This window comes from Sebastes umbrosus, chromosome 12 (assembly GCF_015220745.1).
Source record: "Sebastes umbrosus isolate fSebUmb1 chromosome 12, fSebUmb1.pri, whole genome shotgun sequence".
Classification (NCBI taxonomy): domain Eukaryota; kingdom Metazoa; phylum Chordata; class Actinopteri; order Perciformes; family Sebastidae; genus Sebastes; species Sebastes umbrosus.
The window spans coordinates 21199898-21222581 of record NC_051280.1 but is presented as its reverse complement, the minus strand read 5'-3'; the positions used below and the strand labels follow the sequence as shown (position 1 = coordinate 21222581).

Here is a 22684-nt window from a genome sequence, read left to right as displayed (position 1 = left end):
ACAAATTGGCATGTTTCACAAAAAGTGCATAAGTGTGTCCAGTTTGAGGCCTGAAATAAATTAGGAGGGATCACAGTGTCATACAGGAACATCATTAGAAAATGGCACCAAATAAAATATGGCACAAAAAGTTTGACTCATAAATTAACATTTCCTTTAGTATTAAAGGAAAAGTTTGACATTTTGGGGAATGGCGCTTTCTTGAGCTTAGCACAAAGACTGGAAACAGAGAGAAACAGCTAGCCTGGATCTTTCCAAAGGTAATTAAATCTGCCTACTAGGACCTCTGAAGCTCACTAATTAAAGGTCCAGTGTGTAGGATTTCAGGGATCTATAATATTCATGTTTTTATTAGTGTATAATCACCTGAAACTAAGAATCGTTGTGTTTTTGTTAGCTCGACTGAGCCCTTCATATCTACGTAGGGAGCGGGTCCTCTTCATGGAGTCCACCATGTTTCTACAGTAGCCCAGAACGGACAAACCAAACACAGGGGCTGTGTCTGAAATCATTTACTACTCACTCTATGGTGGACTATATAGTGAGTTCGCCATTTGGTAGTGCTGTCCGAATGTATAGCGAGAATTATTATATCTCACAATGCATCCTGAAAAGTAGTGGACAACGATGGTCACTAAATTGTCACTAAAAATGGGATGAGAGGCGAGAAAGTAGCGCAATTGAGACAAATCCACGAGTTGTGGCCCAAACTAACGTATTTCATGTGAGCAGAGCAGCATCACAACAGAAATGGCCACAAAGTACTTTCTATTTATTTATTTGTGAAAATACGCTTCTTGCCCACTAATTCACAACGGCCGTTAATTCTTACCTTTCAAAATAAATGTTTTACGTTTTAATTGTGCGACAGCAATGACGTAATTAACGGCGCCGAGAAAATGAGTAGTGACCCGAGTAGTGTCCGAAAGTGTTTTTTCATTCTGCCGATGAGCTCACTATAAAGTCCTCTACATAGAACTCCCTGGATAGTGAGTAGGAAATAGTGAATGAGTGAATGATTTTGGACACAGCCTGGCTCTAGAGAGAGCCTTTCGCATTTTTACGTTACCTGAAGGCCACCGTAGTTTTCCGACACGCTTGGTAAATGTGGCAACGTGAGCCGCAGAGTGCAAAACTGGAACCTTTTTAACACATATCTCGTTTGTTTAATCCGTTCTAAAACCAACCTGTTGCCTAGCAGCGATACATTTTTTTCTTGCTATGGTGAAGACATGACCCGCCCTACTCAGCCTCTGACTGGCTCACCCCGATATTCTTACCATAATGGTAATACTATTAAGCCAACTCCAACCAATCTCACTCCTCATGCCTAAACCTAACCAATCCAACCAACAAAGGCAACGAGTACTAGCCAATCAGAGGCAGAGTAGGAGTTCATCCTAAACATGAGGGTGGTGTCAATCTTCAAATTGAATTATTGTATTCACCAAAATGTCAAACTTTTCCTTTTACAGAGTAATAAAATCACATATTGATGTCTTTGTGTATCATAACCAGGCTGGGTGGCGCTTCCTCCACTCGTCTCCCTCTCAGAGCCAGAGTGAGGACACGGTGGACGGAGTGAGACACTCTCAGCAGGAGCTCCTTCAGTCCAGCTCGGTACTCTTTTCGGATCAGGCAGTAGAGCACCGGGTTGAGGCAGCTGTTGGCGTGAGCTAAGCACACAGTCAGGGGGAAAGCGTAAGCCTGCGTGTTATAGAAGGCTTTGGTGAAGGGCACCAAGTCAAATTTGATTAGCACCCCCCACAGGGTGAGAGCCTGGTTGGGCAGCCAGCAGATGAAGAAGGACAGAACTACGATGGTGACAGAGCGGGTGACTTTGGAGCGGCGGCGGTGGCGTCCTCTCTCGCACTCTGACCTCTCTGTGACATTCCCGCCGACCGCGCTGCCTACGACACGCCGGCTCAGGATGAACCTCAGGAGGAGGAGGTAGCACACGGTGATGATAATCAAGGGAACTATGAACCCCAGGAGGACTTTCTGGGTTTGATAGAGTCCAAGCAGGACTTGAGGATCCCAGTGGCCTGAATCGGAGTCGGAGAACCGCACTAAGCACAGCTCGTCATCTGTAGACACCTGTAAACAACAACTGCATGAGAGGTTGCAAACCCAAAACAGAAAGCATGTAAACAACTCAAATCAGTTCAGTCTGAATTCAACCAACCTGGACTGTGGTGGAGTAGAACGCATGAGGCAGCGTAGCCACAAGCGACACCACCCAAATGGTTAAACTGGCCCATTTGGCACGAGTAGTGGCGATCCTAGGGCTGCCCATCTTCAGAGAGGTAACCAGGGAGTGGTAGCGGGTCACGCTCATGGCGGTGAGGAAGAAGACGCTGGCGTACATGTTCATGGTGGTGACCGAGCTCACGATTTTGCACATAACCCAGCCGAAGGGCCAGCGGAAGTCCAGCACCGTGTCCACGGCCCAGAAGGGCAAGGTGAGGACAAACTGGAGGTCCGTCAGCGCCAGGCTCATCACGAAGCAGTCGATGGAAGAGTGATGGTGGCCCCGGCGGCGGGAGCGGAGCAGGAAGAGTGCCAGGAGGTTACCCACAAGCCCCAGAACACACACCACCAGGTAGACCAGGGCGATGACGACTCGTATCTGTCAAACACATACTGCCATTTTTATTTTGTCATTTTGGACCTGAAGTGCACACAAGGAAATTAAGAGGAGACACCCCCGCAGGCAAAAACATAGTTTTTATGCACTAATCATTTTAGAGATTTTTGGTATTTGCGTCTGTAGATTTAATTTCTCCTAAATTCACAAAACATTAGCATTAGATAATGCCTCATTTGTGTATTTAAACATTAAAATTTCAGAAAACTTGTAGTACAACAAAATAATTGTCTTAATGTAAGAAATCAACTGGGGAAGTTTCATGTTGATATCTCTTAGTTAAATTTGTTACCCTATTCACCATAGTGTCTTCAAAATGTATGTTATTTTACAATCTTTAAAGGTCGTTTTCTCAAAATGAGTTTTTCCTCACTCTGAGCCAGAAATCTCCACTTCAGTAGCTTTTACATCCACCAAACCTTCCAGTTTCATTCCTATCTACATTCTGAAGGTATTTACAGAGCGATTTGTTCATTAATGGTTTGATTTATTGAACATTTTATCCCTAAAACATGATGAAAATCTGGCTTTAACCAATGTTCAGATATCTGTTCTGGAAATGTTTGCAAATTAGCACAAATTTAAGATAAAAATAAAGATAATATTTGATTTGCATATTTAAATATAAATTTTCTTCTGCTTCTATGAAAACATCCAAAACACATTTAGGTGTTTATTTTTACTAAACTTTGTCCATTTGCATCTGTAGATTTCTCCTAAATTCAACAAAGGTTAGCATTAGATAATGCCTCATTTGCATATTTAAACATAACATTTCAGAAAACTTGTAATACAAAAAAAATAATTGTCTTAATCTAAGTAATCAACTGGGTAAGTTTCATTTTGATATCTATTATTATTCTATCTAATAATATTTATTTATTTATTTAAAATCTATTAATATTATATCTATCTATTCTTTTTTTTTACCCTATTCACCTATAGTGTCTTGCAAAATGTATGAAATTTTACAATCCATATCTTTAAAGGTAATTTTCTCAAAATTAGTTTTTTTTCGCAAACTCGGAGCCAGAAATGTATGCAAATTCGCACATATTTGATAAGATAATTTGCATATTTTAACAGATTTTTTTTAGTTTTTTTTACTATTCACCTGGGGTGTCTTCCTTTAAAGTCAAAATACAACATGCATCCTCCAAGCTGCACTTTCTCTCAGCATATGTTGAGGTGATTCCTGCAAAATGACAAACATTTATTCATGCCATCCATCTGGATTTACAAGGATTGGTTGAATCCTGAACTATTAAACCTACTGCCAGGTTGGCGGTGTCTGCGTGCAGGTCCAGAGAGGACTCCTTGGAGAGGATGTGCAGCCAGCAGTTCAGAGAGAGGTTCAGAGCTGCCACATTAGAGGCTGCTCCACCGGGGCTCACAAGTTTGGAGAGTTCTCGTTCATCCTCTTCTCCTCCGCAGACAGCCAGGGGTCCGGAGGAGCTGCTGTTGATCTGCATGACTCTGCACAGGTAAAAAAGGCTTCTTTTTTAAAAAAAAAAACAAGTTTCCTGCAGGTTTCCCCTCCTCTCTTTCAGTCGGCTAACTTCCAGAGTGTTGTTGTGCAGGTGTGGATGCGTAAATCCCCATCGTCCTCGTCCTGCGTTCAAAGCCTCAGAGTTGCATGTTTCATCCGAGTGATTTCTAAACTTGCACGCATATTACAGGTGGGAAAAAAAAGTTTGCATGAAAGCTGATAATCCGTGTCAGCCTATACTATAGGAGCGTTCAGGCTGAAGTGCACTGTGATGCAGCAGCATCATCTGTCAGTGCTGTCAGCATCCTGAGGCTTTTATAGTCGCTGAGGAGGAGCTGCTCCACCGCGCCGTGGAGAGGCTTCAGTATACAGTTTTAACCATACTCTGTTAAGAATATCCCAGTAAAATAACAGTAAAGTACTGGCAGCAGTGTTGCCTTTATGTTACTGTAAAATTAACATTATTATATTGTCGCTGAAATTTACAGCTTTGTACTGTTAATGAAAAATACAGTTTAAACTGTATTATTATCACAGTATTTTACAGTTAATTTACTGTTTAAAGATACATTATATAGCTGTTTTTCACCTTTATTTTACATTATCTTACTGATTTGTTTTAATGCACTCTTTAGGTTGTATTTTTTACATACATTTTAATAAACATTATTTTTTGCCTAAATGAATAGACTTAGCAGGTTACAGACATAGGAATAGTCACACTAAATACAATTAAAGGCACTTGTTAGGAAAAAGGCTATAATAGACTTGTTGACACTTTTCCCAAAATGTATGTCTATAGCTGGCTACAAGCACAGAATGCAAACCAGAACAACATGTGAGTGAAGAACAATAAAGCTAATTCACTGATTTTACAATCATGTACAATGTACAAGCCTCACATGTGCAGATCAGGTCCCAGAATTAAAAAAATACTGCATGAAACTGTTACTGATGATACTTTAGACAGTTGATCAGCAGTAAAGTGCTGTTTTTTAAGAATGCATTATAGTTCAGTTAAAAAACGGCCTATGAGCGTAACTTAACAGGTTTTTCTTTTGTATTAACAGTAAAGCACTGTTTTTAGCAATAACAGGTTAATACTGTTGAAATCCTGCTGTAAATTAACAGCAATTGTTTACAGTGCACTCTTATGATTATTACAGTAGATGCTGGGCAGGAATGAAGCTCCAATAACTACAATTCTGGTTTTTAAACTTAGATGAAGCCAGTTCAAAGGGAAAGACTTGTGTTGCATGATGGAAAAAAATAAAATAATGTAGAACTCTGATATACTGCAAAGGAGTGTGGTTTCTGAGTTGTCTTTGCTCTTATAGGTGAATGCATTGTTGGCCCTTTTTTTTTTAAAGATAGCTCAGAAAAGCATGTATTTTAAGCTGCGTTTCTGCTTTCTTTAAAGCAGCAGTGGGTAGAAATGGAGCAAATCTGATTTAAAAACAAAAGTTATTTTTTATAAAATGGTCATTATATCCTGACAGTAGTGCACGAGACAGGTAATCTGAAAAAACAATCATGTGCCTCTGTATCCTCGGGTGCTCCTAATGGCATCTGCAAGATTTCCCAGACCGAAGGAAAACAACCAATCAGAGCCGAGCTGGAGTCTGCCGTCTCTGAGCAGCTGTCAATCACTCGTTAACTCTGATCAAACGGTCAAACTAGGCAGTGCTGATCAAATATGGATCAATATTCTGTTACTGTAATGACTATTTCTCACCTAAAATGTTTCCAGAAACATCTTGTAGTGCACTGTTTAGCTGTAAAATGAGAAAGTTTATGACCCGGCAGCCTGAGATCAGTTGAGGAAATACCAAGCACCGCCCTCCAGCCGGAGCACAGCCAATAGGAACGCTCTCTCTCTCTGAAATGACCTGTGATTGGCCAAAGTTTCCCATCACATGCTAGATATTTTAAAGCCTGAAAACAGAGCCATGAGGAGGTGCAGAAGTCTAGTTTTCTCTCAGAACACTTGAATTACAATATGCTTAAAGTTTATTATGGAATTTTTGCCCAATAATGCCAAAAATATTCTGCCTACTGCCACTTTAAATTGTAGGAGTATTTGTATGCTATGAGCTTGCTATTCATTGTTTTGTAATTTCTTTCCCCTTTTTGATGGAGCCAGCTAATCCCCCTCTCTGATGTTATGTCCAAATATCACCTTTAATGTTCCTGCATATGACATTAATGTAAATGAACACAGGATGGTATTTTCAGAAAGGTTTCCTGAAACGATGCACATCAGAGGAACTGATGAATGAGTTTTCAAACAGCTTTCAGTCTTTATGAAGGAGCCAGCAAGCGAGCGATATAGATGTGTGTGTTTCTGATTTGCATTTCTTATAGGTCACTGTCAGTATTAATACAACTTGGAGTCTGACATCATAAGTGATCCTCTGAAAATGTTGTATCGGGGTCTGATTTAAAGTCCAGTCAAGATTGTTGGAGGTAATTTATTCTCGTCCTGTTTCTTTGTCTGACGTCAGGAACAACTTAAAAGAAAACAACTCTAATATGTTGACAGTTTCCCTTTAATGTTTTACCAATAGATGGAGATGGATGGAAATGGAGTCTGACCCTGAGGATCTCTGTGAAGCTGCTCATTTGCATCCTGCTGAAGCTTTCCAAGACACTTAAAAAGGTAATTTAATTCTCACAACTTTTTTTACGGCACCTAAAAAACAGTTGGATAGGAGTACATTGAGTGCCTCTTTTTGTTTATAGTCAAGGTGAGGGTAAAGCATGTGAGTGAATAAGTAAACAAATCTGTTCGTCATGGAAAAAATACAGATTTTATTCATATGAGGATAAAGATGTAGCCTATATGAGATTATTATGTGTGAGAGTGGCCTTGAGTGCTCCTGATAAAAGCTTTTGTGCTTTATTGTTATTTCTACACTTAACCGTGAGCTCCATAACACTTACAGTCAGTTTCTGTTTTCTTGGCTGACCAAGGACATTTAATGAGCTCCCTCCTTGTCATTCTTTGGGAGCATCTCAGCAGACAAAGTGATTTGACTTCACGCTCTGAATGATTCCCCCCGCATTGCAATGCATGAAATATAGTAGCAGTGAAAGGCGAAGAGCCACTCAGTATCTCTATCTGTGTCCTTGCTTCAGAAAGGTGACATGTCGGGTCAAACAAATCCATCTCTATTAAAGCTCTTCATTCAAACGAAGGTCTTAATAGAAACCCAAGCGTGGGCAAAGCACTGAAAGTCTCTCAGCCCAGAGAAAGAAAAGAATCATTACATATCCAGCAGTCAGTAAAAGTTTTACCAATACATCCACCCACAGTTGCACACTAGTAGGCTTATACCTGTTAAAAGGAATAACAACGATTTTAATTCATTGTTTTTTCCTAGACAGAATGTGCGCGCTCGTGATAGCACAATTTTATATTTTTCTGCTTATTGCTCAAACGTTCATGAAACCAGACACGGACAAAATATATCTTTTATCCTTATCTTTTCCTCCAGAGACCTGTTTCCACCTTCAGGTAGCAGCACCTCTGCTCAACCCTGATATGATTGATACTCTGAGTTTCTTCCCACATCTATAGGCGACCTCTCTATCACACCACCGCAAACGTCACTGCTTAAAGGGGACGTATCATGCTCATTTTCAGGTTCATACTTGTATTTTGGGTTTCTACTGGAACATGTTTACATGCTTTAATGTTCAAAAAACACATTATTTTTGTCATGCTGTCTGTCTGAATATACCTGTATTCACCCTCCGTCTGAAACGCTCCGTTTTAGCGCCTGTCTCTTTAAGACCCCCTCCTGAAAAAAACCCAGTCTGCTCTAATTGGCTTGTGAGAAAATATGGTGCACCTTCGCAAAGGTAGTTTTCAAGCCCACAAAAAACTGACTGGGTTGTCTTATTTCATAGTTTGTGGGTTCGTAGGCACTCCAGACACCCAAATGTATTGTCTGTATACAAACACTGAAAAAGTTAGTTTTTCATGATATGTCCCTGATCAATAATGAATTTTTCACTCCCAGTGTGGATAGTGTACTCACATTTTTAGTTTGGGTTTGTTGAAATCATTCATATTTTAAATTGTAAAGTTTTGTCCATCTCCTCAGTTTTTGTAACAGATTGAACAAATAACAATCAGAGGCCATGTTCAGACGTATTAACATGCGTCCTCAGTGATCTGATCACAAGTGGACACCTCTAAGTACAGGTGTGAACACACTCAAGACGCGTTGAGGACGCATTGAGATCAATTCTTTCAGACCACATTCAGAGGTGGTCCAGGCCACATGGTCACATTCTTTTAGCAGTGTGTACGTGAATGTGTCCTGGACTGCCTACTCAACTGACGTCCCGCTTGGATCCGCGGGGTCTCACTGCGTTCCTCTTGTGAATAGACAGACGCGTGTCTACCTCACAGCATGGAAACGGCCTCTGTGCCATACTGTAATCTGTCATTACAACTGTATTTCATTGAAATATATCTTATCTATAGGCTATTTATATACAGACTATCAGGCTAGAGTGTATTATTATAATACTGTCGGTGATGTGTCGGCGTTTCTGTTGCGGTGCTTTGCACGGAGCTGACACCCACCCGCTCTCATCCCCGGCTCTCTGAAGCTCTGTACCCCGCTGTTGCCTTAGCAAAGGCAGCCCAACACATGTGTAATCATAGAATATAAACTCTTCTTCATGTCATGCTGTAAATCCTCCAAAATATTATGAAGGACATGACGTCATATTGTCCTCAATGTTAGCTACAGCCGTCTGCAAACTGTATTCCAGTGAAATTTCAACACATACAGTGTGTAAAGAGCATCTTGTGGGACTGGCCTCAACTGAGTTCATGTTTTATTACAGTGAGCAGTGGCTGCTTGAACATCCGCAGTTCGAACATCAGCGGTTCGAACATCAGTGGTTCATGAATCCACATGTGACCTTGATGTTGGCATCGAGCTGATGAAATTATGTGTTTTGAGATGTAAATTTCGTAGATGTACAGCTGCAAAGACACAATCCTCTAAGTAGATAAACTGTCTGAATTATGATGTGTTATGGACAGGAACAGAGATGAGGTAGAAAACATTGGGTGTTCTTGACATGAGAACATTATGTGAGGCGCTGCAGCAGCAAACCAGAGACAATAATAACCAGTGAAGTGTTTTCATTATCCCTGAAATGCATTAGGCGGGTTTTGCAACATTTTTCTTTGACCCCACTAGAAAACACACGTCACATAGTGACATAACCAGCCGATAATTAAATTTCCATATAATAACAACAAAGACTTTTGCACTAAAATTAAGTGACAAGTCAGCAGCTTTTGCTCATGAAGCAATTTATTTTGGGGGTCAAATCATGTTTGTTGTTCACATATCGCCTCATTATTTTTGGGATGTAAATCTTCCAAATTGGACACATGGAATTACTGAGAGGAACAAATCCCTTCAGCAGTTTCCAAACTTCACTGGAGTAAACATTTTAATTCTCTTGCACTCTGTCAGCGTTGCATTAAACTGTTACAAAGTGCAAATTTGCTGAACTTTTTATCAACATATACATTAAAAGTAAATAATAAAATACAGCAGTGAATATACATTTGTGTTGTTTAACAGATCATACGTCTTGCAGTAGTATATATATATATACTTTATAATACATGCTCCACCAGGTCCCTGAGGCTCCGTATTCCAAAGCAAAATGAAATATGACATCTGTTTGGATGACCTCCACGCCGATCTCCATCTGAGTGAGTGAATTTCAGTTAAATCTTTTAGCTGCTTGTGTGTTGGAGCAGATGGCAAACACACCATAACACCTCGCTCAGTCTCTGCGGTGAGAAACAGTCGTTGAAAAGCAATTAAAACTGCTCATTTGGATGCTGCGCCTGCAAGCAAGCCTGCTTTCCTTCGCTATGTTTTTCCTCTCAGGGGGGTCCTGAGGAGATCAGCGATTGTCCCGGTGCCTGTGACCCTTGTGGTGGGAGGATGGGAAGTCTACCTCGGGGAGATCTGCCCAGGGTCAGAGCTTCTCCATCAGCCTGCACAGTGCCTCAAAGCCCCTGGAGACGGAGAAGAGAGGAAGAGGAGCGACGTCTCGCACTTCAACCACTGACTGCAGGGCACGGGACGGCACTGAGGGAGCAGAGACGTGGTTGAGAGGAGTGAGTGAGTGTGTGTTTGTGTGTGTTTATAGAGAGAGAAAGTGTGAGTGTGTGTACGTCTACACACCTTTGGTCTGTGTGTACTCTCCCTGTTGGCTGTAGGGATCTGGCTGAAGATTTGAGGAAATGAGCAGGGAGAAGGAGAGGAGCAAAACCTGCACATAAATAAATGAATCAGGACAAAAACAGGCCAAGCATAGAAGGCAGAGGCCAGAGGGAAATGACAGAAAGCACAGGGGAAAGTAGAAATGGAGTTATTCGGCATAACTTACATACATTTTGCACAAAAGATATGCACACTGAAATCTCAGAGGCATTCACAGTCAACAGTGGAGCACAGAGTGGTTTAATGATGTGCTCGGGCACTGTAGTGTCTATTATACATCTACACCTGTATCTATTATTTACTTTAGCAGATTATGCTGTCAGAGCAAATTCTCAATGGTGTAATTCACGGTAATGTTATATATATCTCACCAGGATGCAGGTCCCTCTGTGTGTTGTTTTGCTGGAGCTGTTAGGAAGGAGAGCCTGTAGCCGGCTTAGCTGCTCCAGCATATCACTGCAATGCAAATACAGAATGGGAGGGACTGTGTAAGAATTTCACACCAGGGCTCACAGGTTCCTTGAAATATAGGTATCATTTTTTCAGTGATCACTCGCAAATAAAATAACAAAAAGAAGAGCTACACGCAGGGAAGGAGTGCATGTACACAGCCTCTTCCCACGTTTTGTTTCAAGTCACTGCAGCACTCAGGAAGAAAGCAGCATGGGAGGAAGCAAAGTCAGAGAACGCCGTGTGAGGTTTTAAAATTGGATAAGCCCCCTTAGTCATGATTATTTTGAACAGGTTAAAAGTTTTCTTTTACCACGTTGTCAGTATCTGGGGAGGGAGGGGACCGGGGCAAAATAAAGATCAATGAGACACTGACAGATCTCCACCAACGCACAGCAAAGGCAGAAAAGAGTGAATGACCCATTCAAACAATTTAGCCACATGAAAACAAATCAAAGAGCGAGATAAAACGGCAAATAAAAAGATAAACTGAGACTACACATTTAAGGCACCCCTTCAAAGAGTATTTTGGTGGGTTTATCTCCGGTGTTTGAGATTGTGCCCACAATGGAGTCCATGACAGGAATTGCAACGATTGAAAGAGCTGAGCTGCATTTGTGAAACAGTTTTTTTTTACAGCAGTAGTTGGCTCGAGTGCTTATCTGACCGTTCGCTAAACCCCTTCCCGCTAACAGTGATTGTCCAATCATAGCCACTGTACCTGGGGATGGCTGTGATTAGGGGCAGGCGATACCACAATATGTGTTCATGAATCACTCTGTCTACCTTTGTGTATGAAGCCTCCATGCAAAATGGTGATGTACGTCCTTGCGTGACTGGTGCCGGCTGTGCAGCCATCGGCCACTATCAGAGCCCAGTTCCGCCGATAATGAAAGTTTGTAAAATGTACTATCGGCGCTATTAATCGCCCAAACCGATTAATCGGTCTACCTCAATTTGAAGATGTCACTTTGGGTTTTGTAAAATTGTGTTGGGCATTTTAATAACAAGTGAAAGTAACAAAAAGATCCCTCAGTAATTAAAACAATCATTAGTTGCAGCCCTTGTTGGCTGATTTGAGGACTCACTTGTTGGTCTCCTCCAACTGCTGGATCTTTCTCTGCAGCTTGAGGTTGTGAGCGCTACACGCAGACATCCTGCAGAAAGAGAAAGAGGGGAATTATAGATAAAATTAGGAAATAAGGGTATCATATTTGCACAGTGTTATGATTTGTTTTGTGTCCCCTTCGTTTTTCTCTTTGCCAATATCCGTCTGCTGAGTGTTATCTCACACCCCATTCTGTCATCCAGTGAATACCCCCCCCCCACCCCATCCACCCACTTCTTCTTCTGCTGTCGCTCTTGTTTCTTCTAGTCACTGTGAGTCACGCTCCATTATGGCCCGATGACGGAGCTGAACCGAGACTGATAATGATACCACGTTGATGCGCTCTGCTCGTCGCTGGCTTGATAACTTACAAATGCTGACTCACTGGGAGTGACAATCTCATCATGAAACTTTTGTTGGCAACAGAGCTCACATAGCACACTATTACATATTTAAAGCTCCTATTTGATTATTAAGGATTTTAAAAAGTACGCACAAAGGTTTGTTTGGCGACTTTGAGGCCTGTAAGCACACAATCAACTGACAGAAGGTAGAAACACTCAAACTGTTCTCAGACTCATTAAAATGTATTCCACTCTCTACCTCTCTGATTTCAGATTCAACTTTGGGTCCTTGCACCTCCCCATAGTCTCAGATGACTCCACTATTCTGAGATGAATCACTGATGCTTGCCAGATGATTGCACCACTGGATTTTATAGTCCAGTGGTGCAATCATCTGAAGCTCAGCATCGGTAAGATCAAGGAGTCCTACAAATACCCCGGGGAGGCTGATGAATAAACCCGAAGAGGTCTGACGCACAGAGTTATGTGGGGATATTGCTGCATGTCTCCTTCTTTGAGGAGTCTTCCAACATGTGGATCAAACTACAAGCTCTTCCACTCTGCATTGTTTGCGGAGGTGTGATGGGGAGGAAGAGCCAACGTGGGGGAGGCCGGCGTGGATTAACACATTTGGTGATAAAGCCTGGCTGTGTGATAGGGTTCATTCTTCACAGCTTGGAGGTAGAGGAGGAGGAGGAGGAGGACTAAACTGAGCTCCATTTTGGCAAAAACCTGCTGCTTCTCTCTTGTGAGATGTTGCATCTTCACAGCATCTTCAACTTCCGCTTAATCCCCCCTCCAGCTGCAACACAGAGCGACTCAGCTGCTCTTTAGTGCTGCTGGCTATCGCACTAGACCATGTTTTCTCTCCAACTGACCCCAGATCAGATAAAGAAAGCTCACAGCTGCACTGTTTATGTAAAAAAATTCTGATTGTGCTGGAAAATCTTCACATTCTGGGGATGTTTATTCATTATATGTCAATCTTTAGCTACCAGACTGGACTGAATCATCATCTTCTATTAGTCCGTATGTATCTTCTCTGTTCTCATTGTCCTTGCAAGTTCTTGTAGGTCTTGTGTAAGTCTGGTAAGTTCTTTGCACACTGAAAGGTGCTGTGAACACGCCAAGCACACTGGCTTCCCATTTACCTCTGTGAAGAAATAGGAATTTCCATTTCTCTTGGAAAATGCGACACTCTGTGGACACTTTTAATTTCCACCAGCGGCTCCTGCATGAACAGTAGCCTACGCTTGACCATTCCCGTTCTGATTCCAGAGCGTAAATGACCGACGCTTTGTCACGTGTAATACCAACGCACAAGGCACCCTTTACAATATAAACCCATCTGCAGCAACAGTAAATGCTCCAAGAAAGAGCGCTGGGAGTGACACTAAGAGCGGGCGGGAGGGGAGTAGGATTGGCCCAACAACACAGGGCTGTCATCCAGGAGACGTTGTTCGTGTCCCGTGTGTTAAGTTTCACTTTCACGTTACAATCAGCTGTTCGTTCGTGTCCCGTGTTGACAACATACGAACTATTAATTTCAAGTCCAACCATGTTGTTTTTTCCTAAACCTAACTAAGTGGTCTCGTTGCCTAAACCTAAGCAAGTGTTTTTGTTTAATACACAACATTAAGCACATATTTACTGTGACCGAAAAGTGACGCCGAGAGGTCTAACAAAGCGTCAGTATGTGACGAGTTGTGTTGCCGAAATGTGCTGTCTTGACAGTGTTGTGTCACATAGTCTGTACGTAAGCACGTGGGATCTATAATAGCGTCTCCAGCATAAGGCCTGCTACTCTTATTAGGACAACACAACCCCCGGTGGACAAATAAGAATAGCAGTGCATTTTATTGAACATGTTGAATTAATTACATTTTCACACTTTGCAAAGTCATCCAGGGGGCTGGATTGGACCCTTTGGCGGGCCAGTTCTGGCCCTCGGGCCGTATGTTTGACACCCCTGCTTGTGGACTCTCATGTGTGCATGTCTTAGCTGTTGTGAGCATATGGCCCTCTGTGGACACAAACATGGGAGATTGAGACAAGCATTTTTCTCGTCATACTCTTATAGTACTTTCATTTACCATCTTAATAACCTGATATAACACATTTGTGATCATGCTGGAAAAATCACTGCTTGTGTTGTAGCAAGCGGCTCTTTACAGCTAGTAATTCTGTGATCCGTGCAAAATGCTAATTATTAAGAATCTATCAGTGGATAGTTCAATTAAAAATCTGCAGGCTCCTTGTGTTTTGCTTTTGGCAACATCAGTGATAAACGTGTTATTTAGCTGTGGTGTTTTGATGCTGAATTCCCCAGATATCAATTAACTTTGGGTACAGCTGTGTGAAGCCTTTTTCTTTTGAGAAAGTTTGAGTTTCCGTATCTGGTCTTTGTTTGTTTGCTCAGCCATGACAGCTGCCGCCACTCAACTCTTTGTCATTTAAACAAGCCACATCTGTTGCTATGAATTTCCTGTGAGCCTGAGGAGGTTTTTCCACATAAACACTTGATAAACACAAAGAAAAAGCTTTCAAGAAGTCTGCTTTATCAACCATTATATGAAATAGTTTAAATGTTCCCATCCATGCAGCAGTTTGTTAAGGCTAATTAAGTGCATAACAAAACAGGCTCATTATAGAGTGCCTCAGAGATAAAGATTTAATTTTCCAGGCCAATGTATGCGGAGATAATATGGTGTTGAGTGAGGATGCTGAAGTGCAGCTGGCTCCTACCTTCCCTCCAGACTATCAACATATTCCCTCTTCTTCTTCCGACTTTCTTGAGCCGAGCGCTTGTTGCGGATTTTCCGCCGGATCTTCTTCAAAACCCTCTCTTCAAACTTGTCAGAGTGATGAAACACATGGGAGGATAGGGACAAGAGAGAAGGAGGAAGAAAAAGGTTGAATGAGGGGAAACTAGGTTGGAGGAGTTGTGTAACTGGGGTTGCAGATTTAGATTTTGATGCATGCATGTGTGTGTGCCAGAGAGGGAGGAGAACATTTGCCCTATATACAGTACGTGTCTCATGTACCTTGGACAGGGGCAGTTTGCTGGGTAAGTTCACCCCTTCTTTAGCCAGAAGCTTCCTCTCATCCTCATTAAGCACAAGCTCCTGCAGGGAATGCTGGGAGATCCGCTGCGCCTGTGAACCACATGGACAGAATATTCCAGTTAAAGGGACTCTCTTGGCATTTTACCCAAAAGGTGGCGCTGTTGTGGACCCGTTCATAAAATTCAGTTTATTTGGTGCAAAAGGTGGGACAGGTCTCCTCAAAAAATGTCTCCGGTTAAATTACACAGAAAAGCAGTGGACCGTACAGTTAGTTCATATTTTATTTATTCAGAGGGACTCAATCATTTATATTTAATGCCCCTATTGGTTAGAACGTTTGACAAAATATCATTCTTTCACAGAAATATTCAACTCTTCTCTCCTTACTGTCTGTCCCGGGCTGGAAAGCAGCAGGTCCTTCACTGTGAGAGCCTGACTGGACGACAGAGGGGACGTTAGGTTCGTCGTGAGGTAGTGTGCGATGCCAAACTGATCTTGGAGGTCATCGGACTCCCAGCCTGCAGATCGAACCAGTAAAACAGCAGGTGAAGATTCACAAATCTGCCCTCATGTGTCATTTCAAACAAAATATTTAGGTTACTGTTTCTTGATCTCGACCTCTGTGACGGCTGCACCCTGCTGTCCTTTACAAAATACTACAAAATATATGTCACACTTTTCTCTGTGTGTGTGTGTGTGATATCTTTCTGTTATGCAGATCTAGTTTACTCAGTCAATTTCAATGTCAATAATCAGCAATGTGAAAGGGGACTTTTATTCAAAAGCTGCCCTCAAAAGACTGTTTCCTCACGTGATGAATTGCACCTTTTATCCTTTACAAATACTACAAATTGGAAAACCAAATAATTTGCTCTCTGAAAGGACCTGTAACTGTCAAGAGAGTCAGTTGGCAGCTCTCTTTATTCTCCAACTGAAACACAAATGGCTAAATGTCACACCGAGGTCTTCCATCTACACCTGACTCTCCAGTTTCTTGGTTCACCTTGTTCCTCTAGTTGTTGTGTATCTTAACATGACTGTAGTTGCAAATTACAAATGTGTTTTCTTCCCAGTATAAAATGCCAATATTCCACATCATAATTCTCCTTTTTACATCTTCTCTTACCTAGATCAATGGCAACATCAGATGCTTTTTCATGTGGTGGTGGTGGATGGTTCTCCGGAGGTGGAGGCTGAGGGAAAGACAGCGCTGGAAAAGCTGAGCAGAAGGGAGGGTGAGGGCTCTCTCTGAGATCTGTCGGGGCGTCCTCGTTGATGCCACTGTCAGTGGTGCAGGGCGACCACAGGGGTGATGCTGGAGCCGAGGAGGAGTCGCTCCCACCTAGCAGGGCATCCAGGAAGTCATCAGCGGTGCTTCCCTCGGGGCTCATGGTCTGAGGAGGAGGAAGAGGGTATGTAAGCATCATCCCATGACACCACTACTGCTGAATACACCTGCTTAATCAGATAATCATATTCCCACACACGAATATGGACAAGACAATAAACACGGCAGCCTTTCAATTCATGAGCTCATTTGCTTGTGACTCTTTGCCTCCTTGCTGTCAATCACAGTTGCAACCGCACAGGGAAACACAGTGAAACTGAATGAGCTCCTCAGATTCAGATCAATAACACATGACCCTTGTTGAGATGAATACACATCACACTCAGCAGTCACATTTTCATAATGAGATTTGTGGTTGTGATCATGCTGTCCCCTGAGAGACTCTGCTCAGGAGCGAACTGTGCAGAATGACCGCCGTACTCACTTCATGAATTGTGATAGTCCATGGTTGGTTGCTGTGGTAACGGGGGGTTTCATCCGTGTTCCTGAGCAGGAGGTCAATGAAGTCCATCCCGCCATGCACCTGAAACGAAAAAACTGCTCTGAGCGCTGATGTGTTTGAAGTGTAAGGTGTTCCTCGGTTTCTCAGAGGAAAAGCTGTATTGCCAGCCTGTGTGATCTTACTGCTTGTTTTTAAACAGTATGATTAATATCTTTAGTTGGGGTGTTGCAAACTCAATCCTAGGTCTGGGCGATATGGAGAAAATATTTTTTACCAAATACCTCGATGTCGATATTGCGACGATATTGTAGCTGATATTGGTGCTGTTACAAAATATTGACACAATCAGATTTTTGATAAATAATCATCAGTAATGTGGATATAATGACAAAGTGGGTAAAGACAAGTAATAGAACAGCTAGAACAGTCTAAGTTCAGAAAATTACATAATTTTATTGTAATGCAGCCTTTAAAACCAGGAAAAGCCAACACTTATATATTACGATATATTACGATACTACAATATCTAAAATGAGACGATATCTTCAATCCCACACTTGCTTTGGACAAAGACTACTTAAATTAATTAAGCTGGTCTCATACACCGTTCGTAGCTATGCCTATGAAAATACACTGTTATTCCTGTGTGAAACCAGACGTCAACAATGATTTATTTGTCACGTCACTTATGTACTTAAGTGATGCCACTTCTGGAGTTACTTTAAGCCAAACCATGATCTTCTCCTAAACCTAACTAAGTAGTTTTGTGGCTTAAGCCTAACCAAGTCGATCTTTTCCTAAACGTAACTAAGTCGTTTTGTTGCCCAATTTCAAACCAAGTCGATCTTTTCCTAAGCCTAACTATAGTTTTCCTGGCTACGGAAGTAGTTTCCTGTGAAGACGGAAGTTAATTTTGAAAAGACTGAATGAATAATAATAATAATAAACGGAAATTGACAAATGTTGCTGGACATTCGTAGGAAAATGAACGAAAATGGAGTAATACATTTTACGTAAGATATCACACGAACCCTTGCATGAGAATACGTTGACTTAATACACATTTAACCTTCTTCAAAACTGTGCTTTTTAAAAGCACACTCAGTCTGAATCGTTGCACCCAGTGATCCGATAACAAATGTGTCTTACCTTGTCTGTATTCAGCGTCATAATTCCAACGTTAAAGCAGCAGCTGATGAAACTACAGTGAAACTATCCAACAGGAATAAAAGCACACGACCAGATCAATACGTTCCTGTCTGTGGCGTTGACGTCTCGGAGGAATGCTTGAGTCTGCAGCAAGGGACAAAGTTGAAAGGCCATATCACACAACAACTGTATTCCTCAAAGCCAGCTGATCACTGTCCAATCAAGTGTTTAGCAGACAGCTGGGAGCCAATCGGCAGAAACTCACTGACTCACAGGTAGCCTGTGACTTTTGATGTCATCATGATAAGGATTTGAATCCCTGTGTGGTTTCACATTCATATGTTGTTGACCAGGGTTGCTTTAGAGATATTTTTTATTGCTTTCAAAGGCAGAAGGTGGAATGAGTCACGTTTTAACTTCATCTATCACTGTCAGTAGAAAGATCGAGTTTATTTGAATAGATCTGTGCCTGATACGTCACTCCAGGTGATACAAATAAAAACTCTCTGCTCTTTTCTTCACTTATCAGTTCACTTATGATGGAAATTAAACTGTATACATATATTTCACAATTATTATGAATATCATTTCGTAAACATTATTTTCTCTCTCTCTCTATTTTTTCCATTCAGTCCCAAATCACAGCAGTTCACAACCTGGGGGATAAATAACCGGAGAGGCAACAGAGAAAACATATTTTACATTTCACAAAATGATATACAAAAATATTTTTAGCAGTGCTAGCAGACATTCATGGTTCCCAGAGGATGGATTGGTGCGGCGAATCCGCATGGGATAAACAAAGTCTGTATTTGACTCTAATTTACTGACATTATCCCCCCGGATATGACTTAACTAGGGCTGCAACTAACGATTATTTCATTGTCAGTTAATCTGCTGATTATTTGCTTGATTAAAATCAGTGTTTTCGATCAGTTTTTCCCAAAGCCCAAGATGACGTTCTCAAATGTCTTGTTTTGTCCACAACACAAAGATATTCAGTTTACTGTCATAGAGGAGTAAAGAAACCAGAAAATATTCACATTAAGAAGCTGGAACCAGAGAATTTCGACTTTTTTTAATAACAAATTACTCAAACCAATTAATCAATAATTTAATCTAATAGTTGACAATGAATCGATTTGTCACTACAGCTCTAATGTCAAGGATCTGCGTAACTGCCGCTTATAATAACAATATCATCCTATATAATATTTACAATGAATATTAAAATATTATTATATTATATAGGCCTATTTATGTTTATATAATATTCACAAAGACCTCTTGCTCCGGTGCCAGAGCGAATGAGTCTTCATGCTGTGTAGCGAGATGAGCCTCATGAATTTGCACCCAAATTGCCGTCAAAACTTTCATTTATTATTGCCAACAAAATACAACACCAGATCACACAGATGCAGATTTGCACAGGACTAATATTATCACGTGACCTTTGTGTTTGGCGAAATATAATATGTGGTGGAATTTTTACTTGACAGATTTGCACAGGATTAAGATCACAGATGACCTCTGCAATTATTACAAATTACTAGAGGTTCCCACGTAATACTAGTTCTGTGCAAATAGGTTTTTGGTGTGGCCTACAGTATACCCTGGCTTTTAATCTAGCAGCCCCATGACGTTGACTTTAGTGGTTTTGAGTGAAATGTCACGACAACTATTGGATGGATTACCATGAAATTCGTTTGCCAGTGGCCATTTTTTTGTTTTAAAGGGACACAAGCAAAAAAGTTTGTTAGTGAGTGTGACAAACAAAACTCACTCACTCTAAGTCCAATTTAGATTTTCTCAAAAATGGTCAAAGTGGACTTTTTTGGAAAACTTTTCCACAGTTGCTTTGTGACTATCAAAGAGACACCCGCTGTTGTGCAGGTTCCATGTGTTTTGTTGAACAATGACAGTTTATTTTTGCTTTTCTATAGCAGAACGACCTCACCACGCCTCACTGTTTCTTATCTTTATTGCCATAATTAAGAATATCTGTTTTGTGCTATTTTGAAGCATACACACCATAAAGCACAGATATTACGTAATATGTCCTCAAAGCAGTAACACAAGAAGGACATGCACACTTGTAAAGACGTATCCAACTATTATCACAGTGGGGAAGAGATTCTTTCAGTGGCAGAGCTATTATACTTCTCAACACAATCCTCCCATCACTCTTCTCGACTTCAAAGTCGGGGGGGGTAAAGTGTCAGCCTCCTATGTAGATCTGGTTGCTCAAATAATTGAAAGCCATTTTTCTTTTCTCTTGACAGATCAAAGTATACGGAGTCATGATATATTTTCTTTTGATCTCTTTAAATTTCCCTCCTCAGGGACAGTTTCCTACTAATCTGTTTAAAAGTTTCAGAGTGGGGAGGGCCTGGGTTTTATATGGCGCAAACCATAGAGAGTCATTTTCAGTACAAACTGTGAAGATAATGTGAATAAACCAAACTCTCCGAGGCAGCTCTGAAAGATTAGATTTCAACACTTTGCGGACACCGACATTAATTTTACAGCTCATGTGAGCCTTTCAGAGAGTTTTTGCAGAATAGAAATACAATTCAAGAATCTCTAATATACAGAAATCCTCATGTAAATGGTTATAATATACAAGGAAAAGTTAGCAAAGGGAATTCCTGTGGAGCCAGTGTGAGTCACAGTTGCACTGATTCATGAAGGACCAGGCCTGATGGATCCACTGATATTTCATAAAACAAAAATAATTCAATAATTCACCATATGTGACCATCTCTCAGTCTTTAAAGCACTTGCCTTATTTGTTGCATTAAAATCCACTTATCTATGGCACAGAGCCCAGTATTATCAGTACTGTAGTAAGCATAATTGCATGGCAGTGGAGCTCAGCTATCTTTATTATTGTTCTTTCTAAGATTAGAGAGTTTCAAAGTACATGCAGATATTATCTTTATGAGGACATGTTAAGCACATCTCTCTGGGTATCAATAATAGGTTGCAGCTCAGGACAGATAATTGCTGTGTTATTGCAGATTGCTGATGATATCATACCATATTATCGTGTCCATTTGGATGCACGTGACTGAGGGTCAAGAAGAGTTACATCCACTCATGAGTATATTAAGAATTAAGGGAATAAATATATATTCAACATTTCTGGAAGTGATTCACCAAATAACATGAAATGTACCATGAAATCACAGTCAAGCCGCTGAATTCTCCTCCAGTGACTTTATGACAACCAGTACATATACGTACAACTCGAGTCCACTAGAAATGTTCTCACAGTCTCATTTCCTCGATAAGGAGGTATGAAATTGAAAAGGCACGTGTTGAAAATACCGGGTTGGGTAAAGAAAAGTTACAGCTACTGCAATGACTCCAGAGAGCGTGCTCTAAGACTAGAGCGTTATCACTCCACCAGCCATGAAATGCATGTTGGATGGCTCTTATCTGGAGCTCAGTGATAACTCTGATGTGCACAAAATGATTCAGTACCTGCTGCTTGTAGGAAATTCCCAGTGTGTCACAAATAGGAGAAACGAAAGCAATTCTGCGTGAGTGAAATTGGTTGCTCAAGTTTGGAGCACTTCTTAACTGGTAAAACCTTTTGGAAATGAAGATTAAAAACACTTCAACACAATATGGTAGCAGCTCAGCACGTTTTCATTACCTATCATTCTGTAAAGGTGCTGAATGTGAGATTGGAGGCATTTCTATTGCCTCCGTACGGCTCTCAACATGGTGACGATTGAGCCAGGGGCTCCAAGCCCCCAGGAAGAGCGCCAGTCGTTGATCCCAATTTTCGTAGTGGCCAAATGGCGGTACTACAGCTTTCGTGTCCGTCAAGTAATGCCATTGGGCCCAAAAATACTTTTTCCCATAGACTTACATTGGGAAAGAGACGTCTGTAACTCAGCGGATAATTTTTTTTTTTCACACTTGAATAGCCCTTATTTAAATCATTAGGTCCTAAAAGTTGTAAAATGCACTAATAGCCGAATCCAGAGTAAATTTCCTTCCTCCGTTTGGGTCGTCCTCAGACGGGCTTTCCAGCGGAGCTTCCAGCTATCTCGGTCCTCCATACATCTGGCTAGCTGGCCAGCACTCTCCACTCCTGCATCTCTCCTCAGTACGTCGTCCATGTATGTTGGTGTGGGATGTCCCGGTGATCGATGCCCGTGCGTTGGTTCCCACAGCACCAGCATGCTTGCTGGGAGTTCTACATGTCTCAGGCAGTGACCGACAAGTCTCATTCTCCAGGCTTTAATTTTGTCGCTTAGCCTTGGTAGTCCCTCATACAGACATAATTAATTAATGATGGTAGCAGTCCATATTCAAGTGTTCATACTGGGAAGTTGATTTACCTAAAAAAAAATCTG

The 22684-nt window shown here is 41.3% G+C and overlaps 2 protein-coding genes across 2 annotated transcripts; both read right to left on the bottom strand.

Annotated features, from left to right (window-relative positions):
* Nucleotides 1-436: 436 nt before the first annotated feature.
* LOC119497921 (relaxin-3 receptor 1-like) lies at nucleotides 437-4468 on the bottom strand. The gene is made up of 3 exons (XM_037786358.1): nucleotides 3922-4468; nucleotides 2186-2629; nucleotides 437-2097 (listed from the first exon to the last, which is right to left on the bottom strand). The coding sequence occupies exons 1-3, from the start codon at nucleotides 4117-4119 to the stop codon at nucleotides 1486-1488; spliced, it is 1254 nt and encodes a 417-aa protein (XP_037642286.1). The 5' UTR covers nucleotides 4120-4468; the 3' UTR covers nucleotides 437-1485.
* Nucleotides 4469-9489: 5021 nt separating this feature from the next.
* Nucleotides 9490-18550, bottom strand: creb3l3b (cAMP responsive element binding protein 3-like 3b). The gene is made up of 10 exons (XM_037786359.1): nucleotides 18315-18550; nucleotides 17148-17246; nucleotides 16502-16769; nucleotides 15763-15893; nucleotides 15355-15465; nucleotides 15056-15162; nucleotides 11947-12015; nucleotides 10780-10864; nucleotides 10370-10457; nucleotides 9490-10273 (listed from the first exon to the last, which is right to left on the bottom strand). The coding sequence occupies exons 1-10, from the start codon at nucleotides 18333-18335 to the stop codon at nucleotides 10161-10163; spliced, it is 1092 nt and encodes a 363-aa protein (XP_037642287.1). The 5' UTR covers nucleotides 18336-18550; the 3' UTR covers nucleotides 9490-10160.
* Between the last annotated feature and the right edge of the window lie 4134 nt (nucleotides 18551-22684).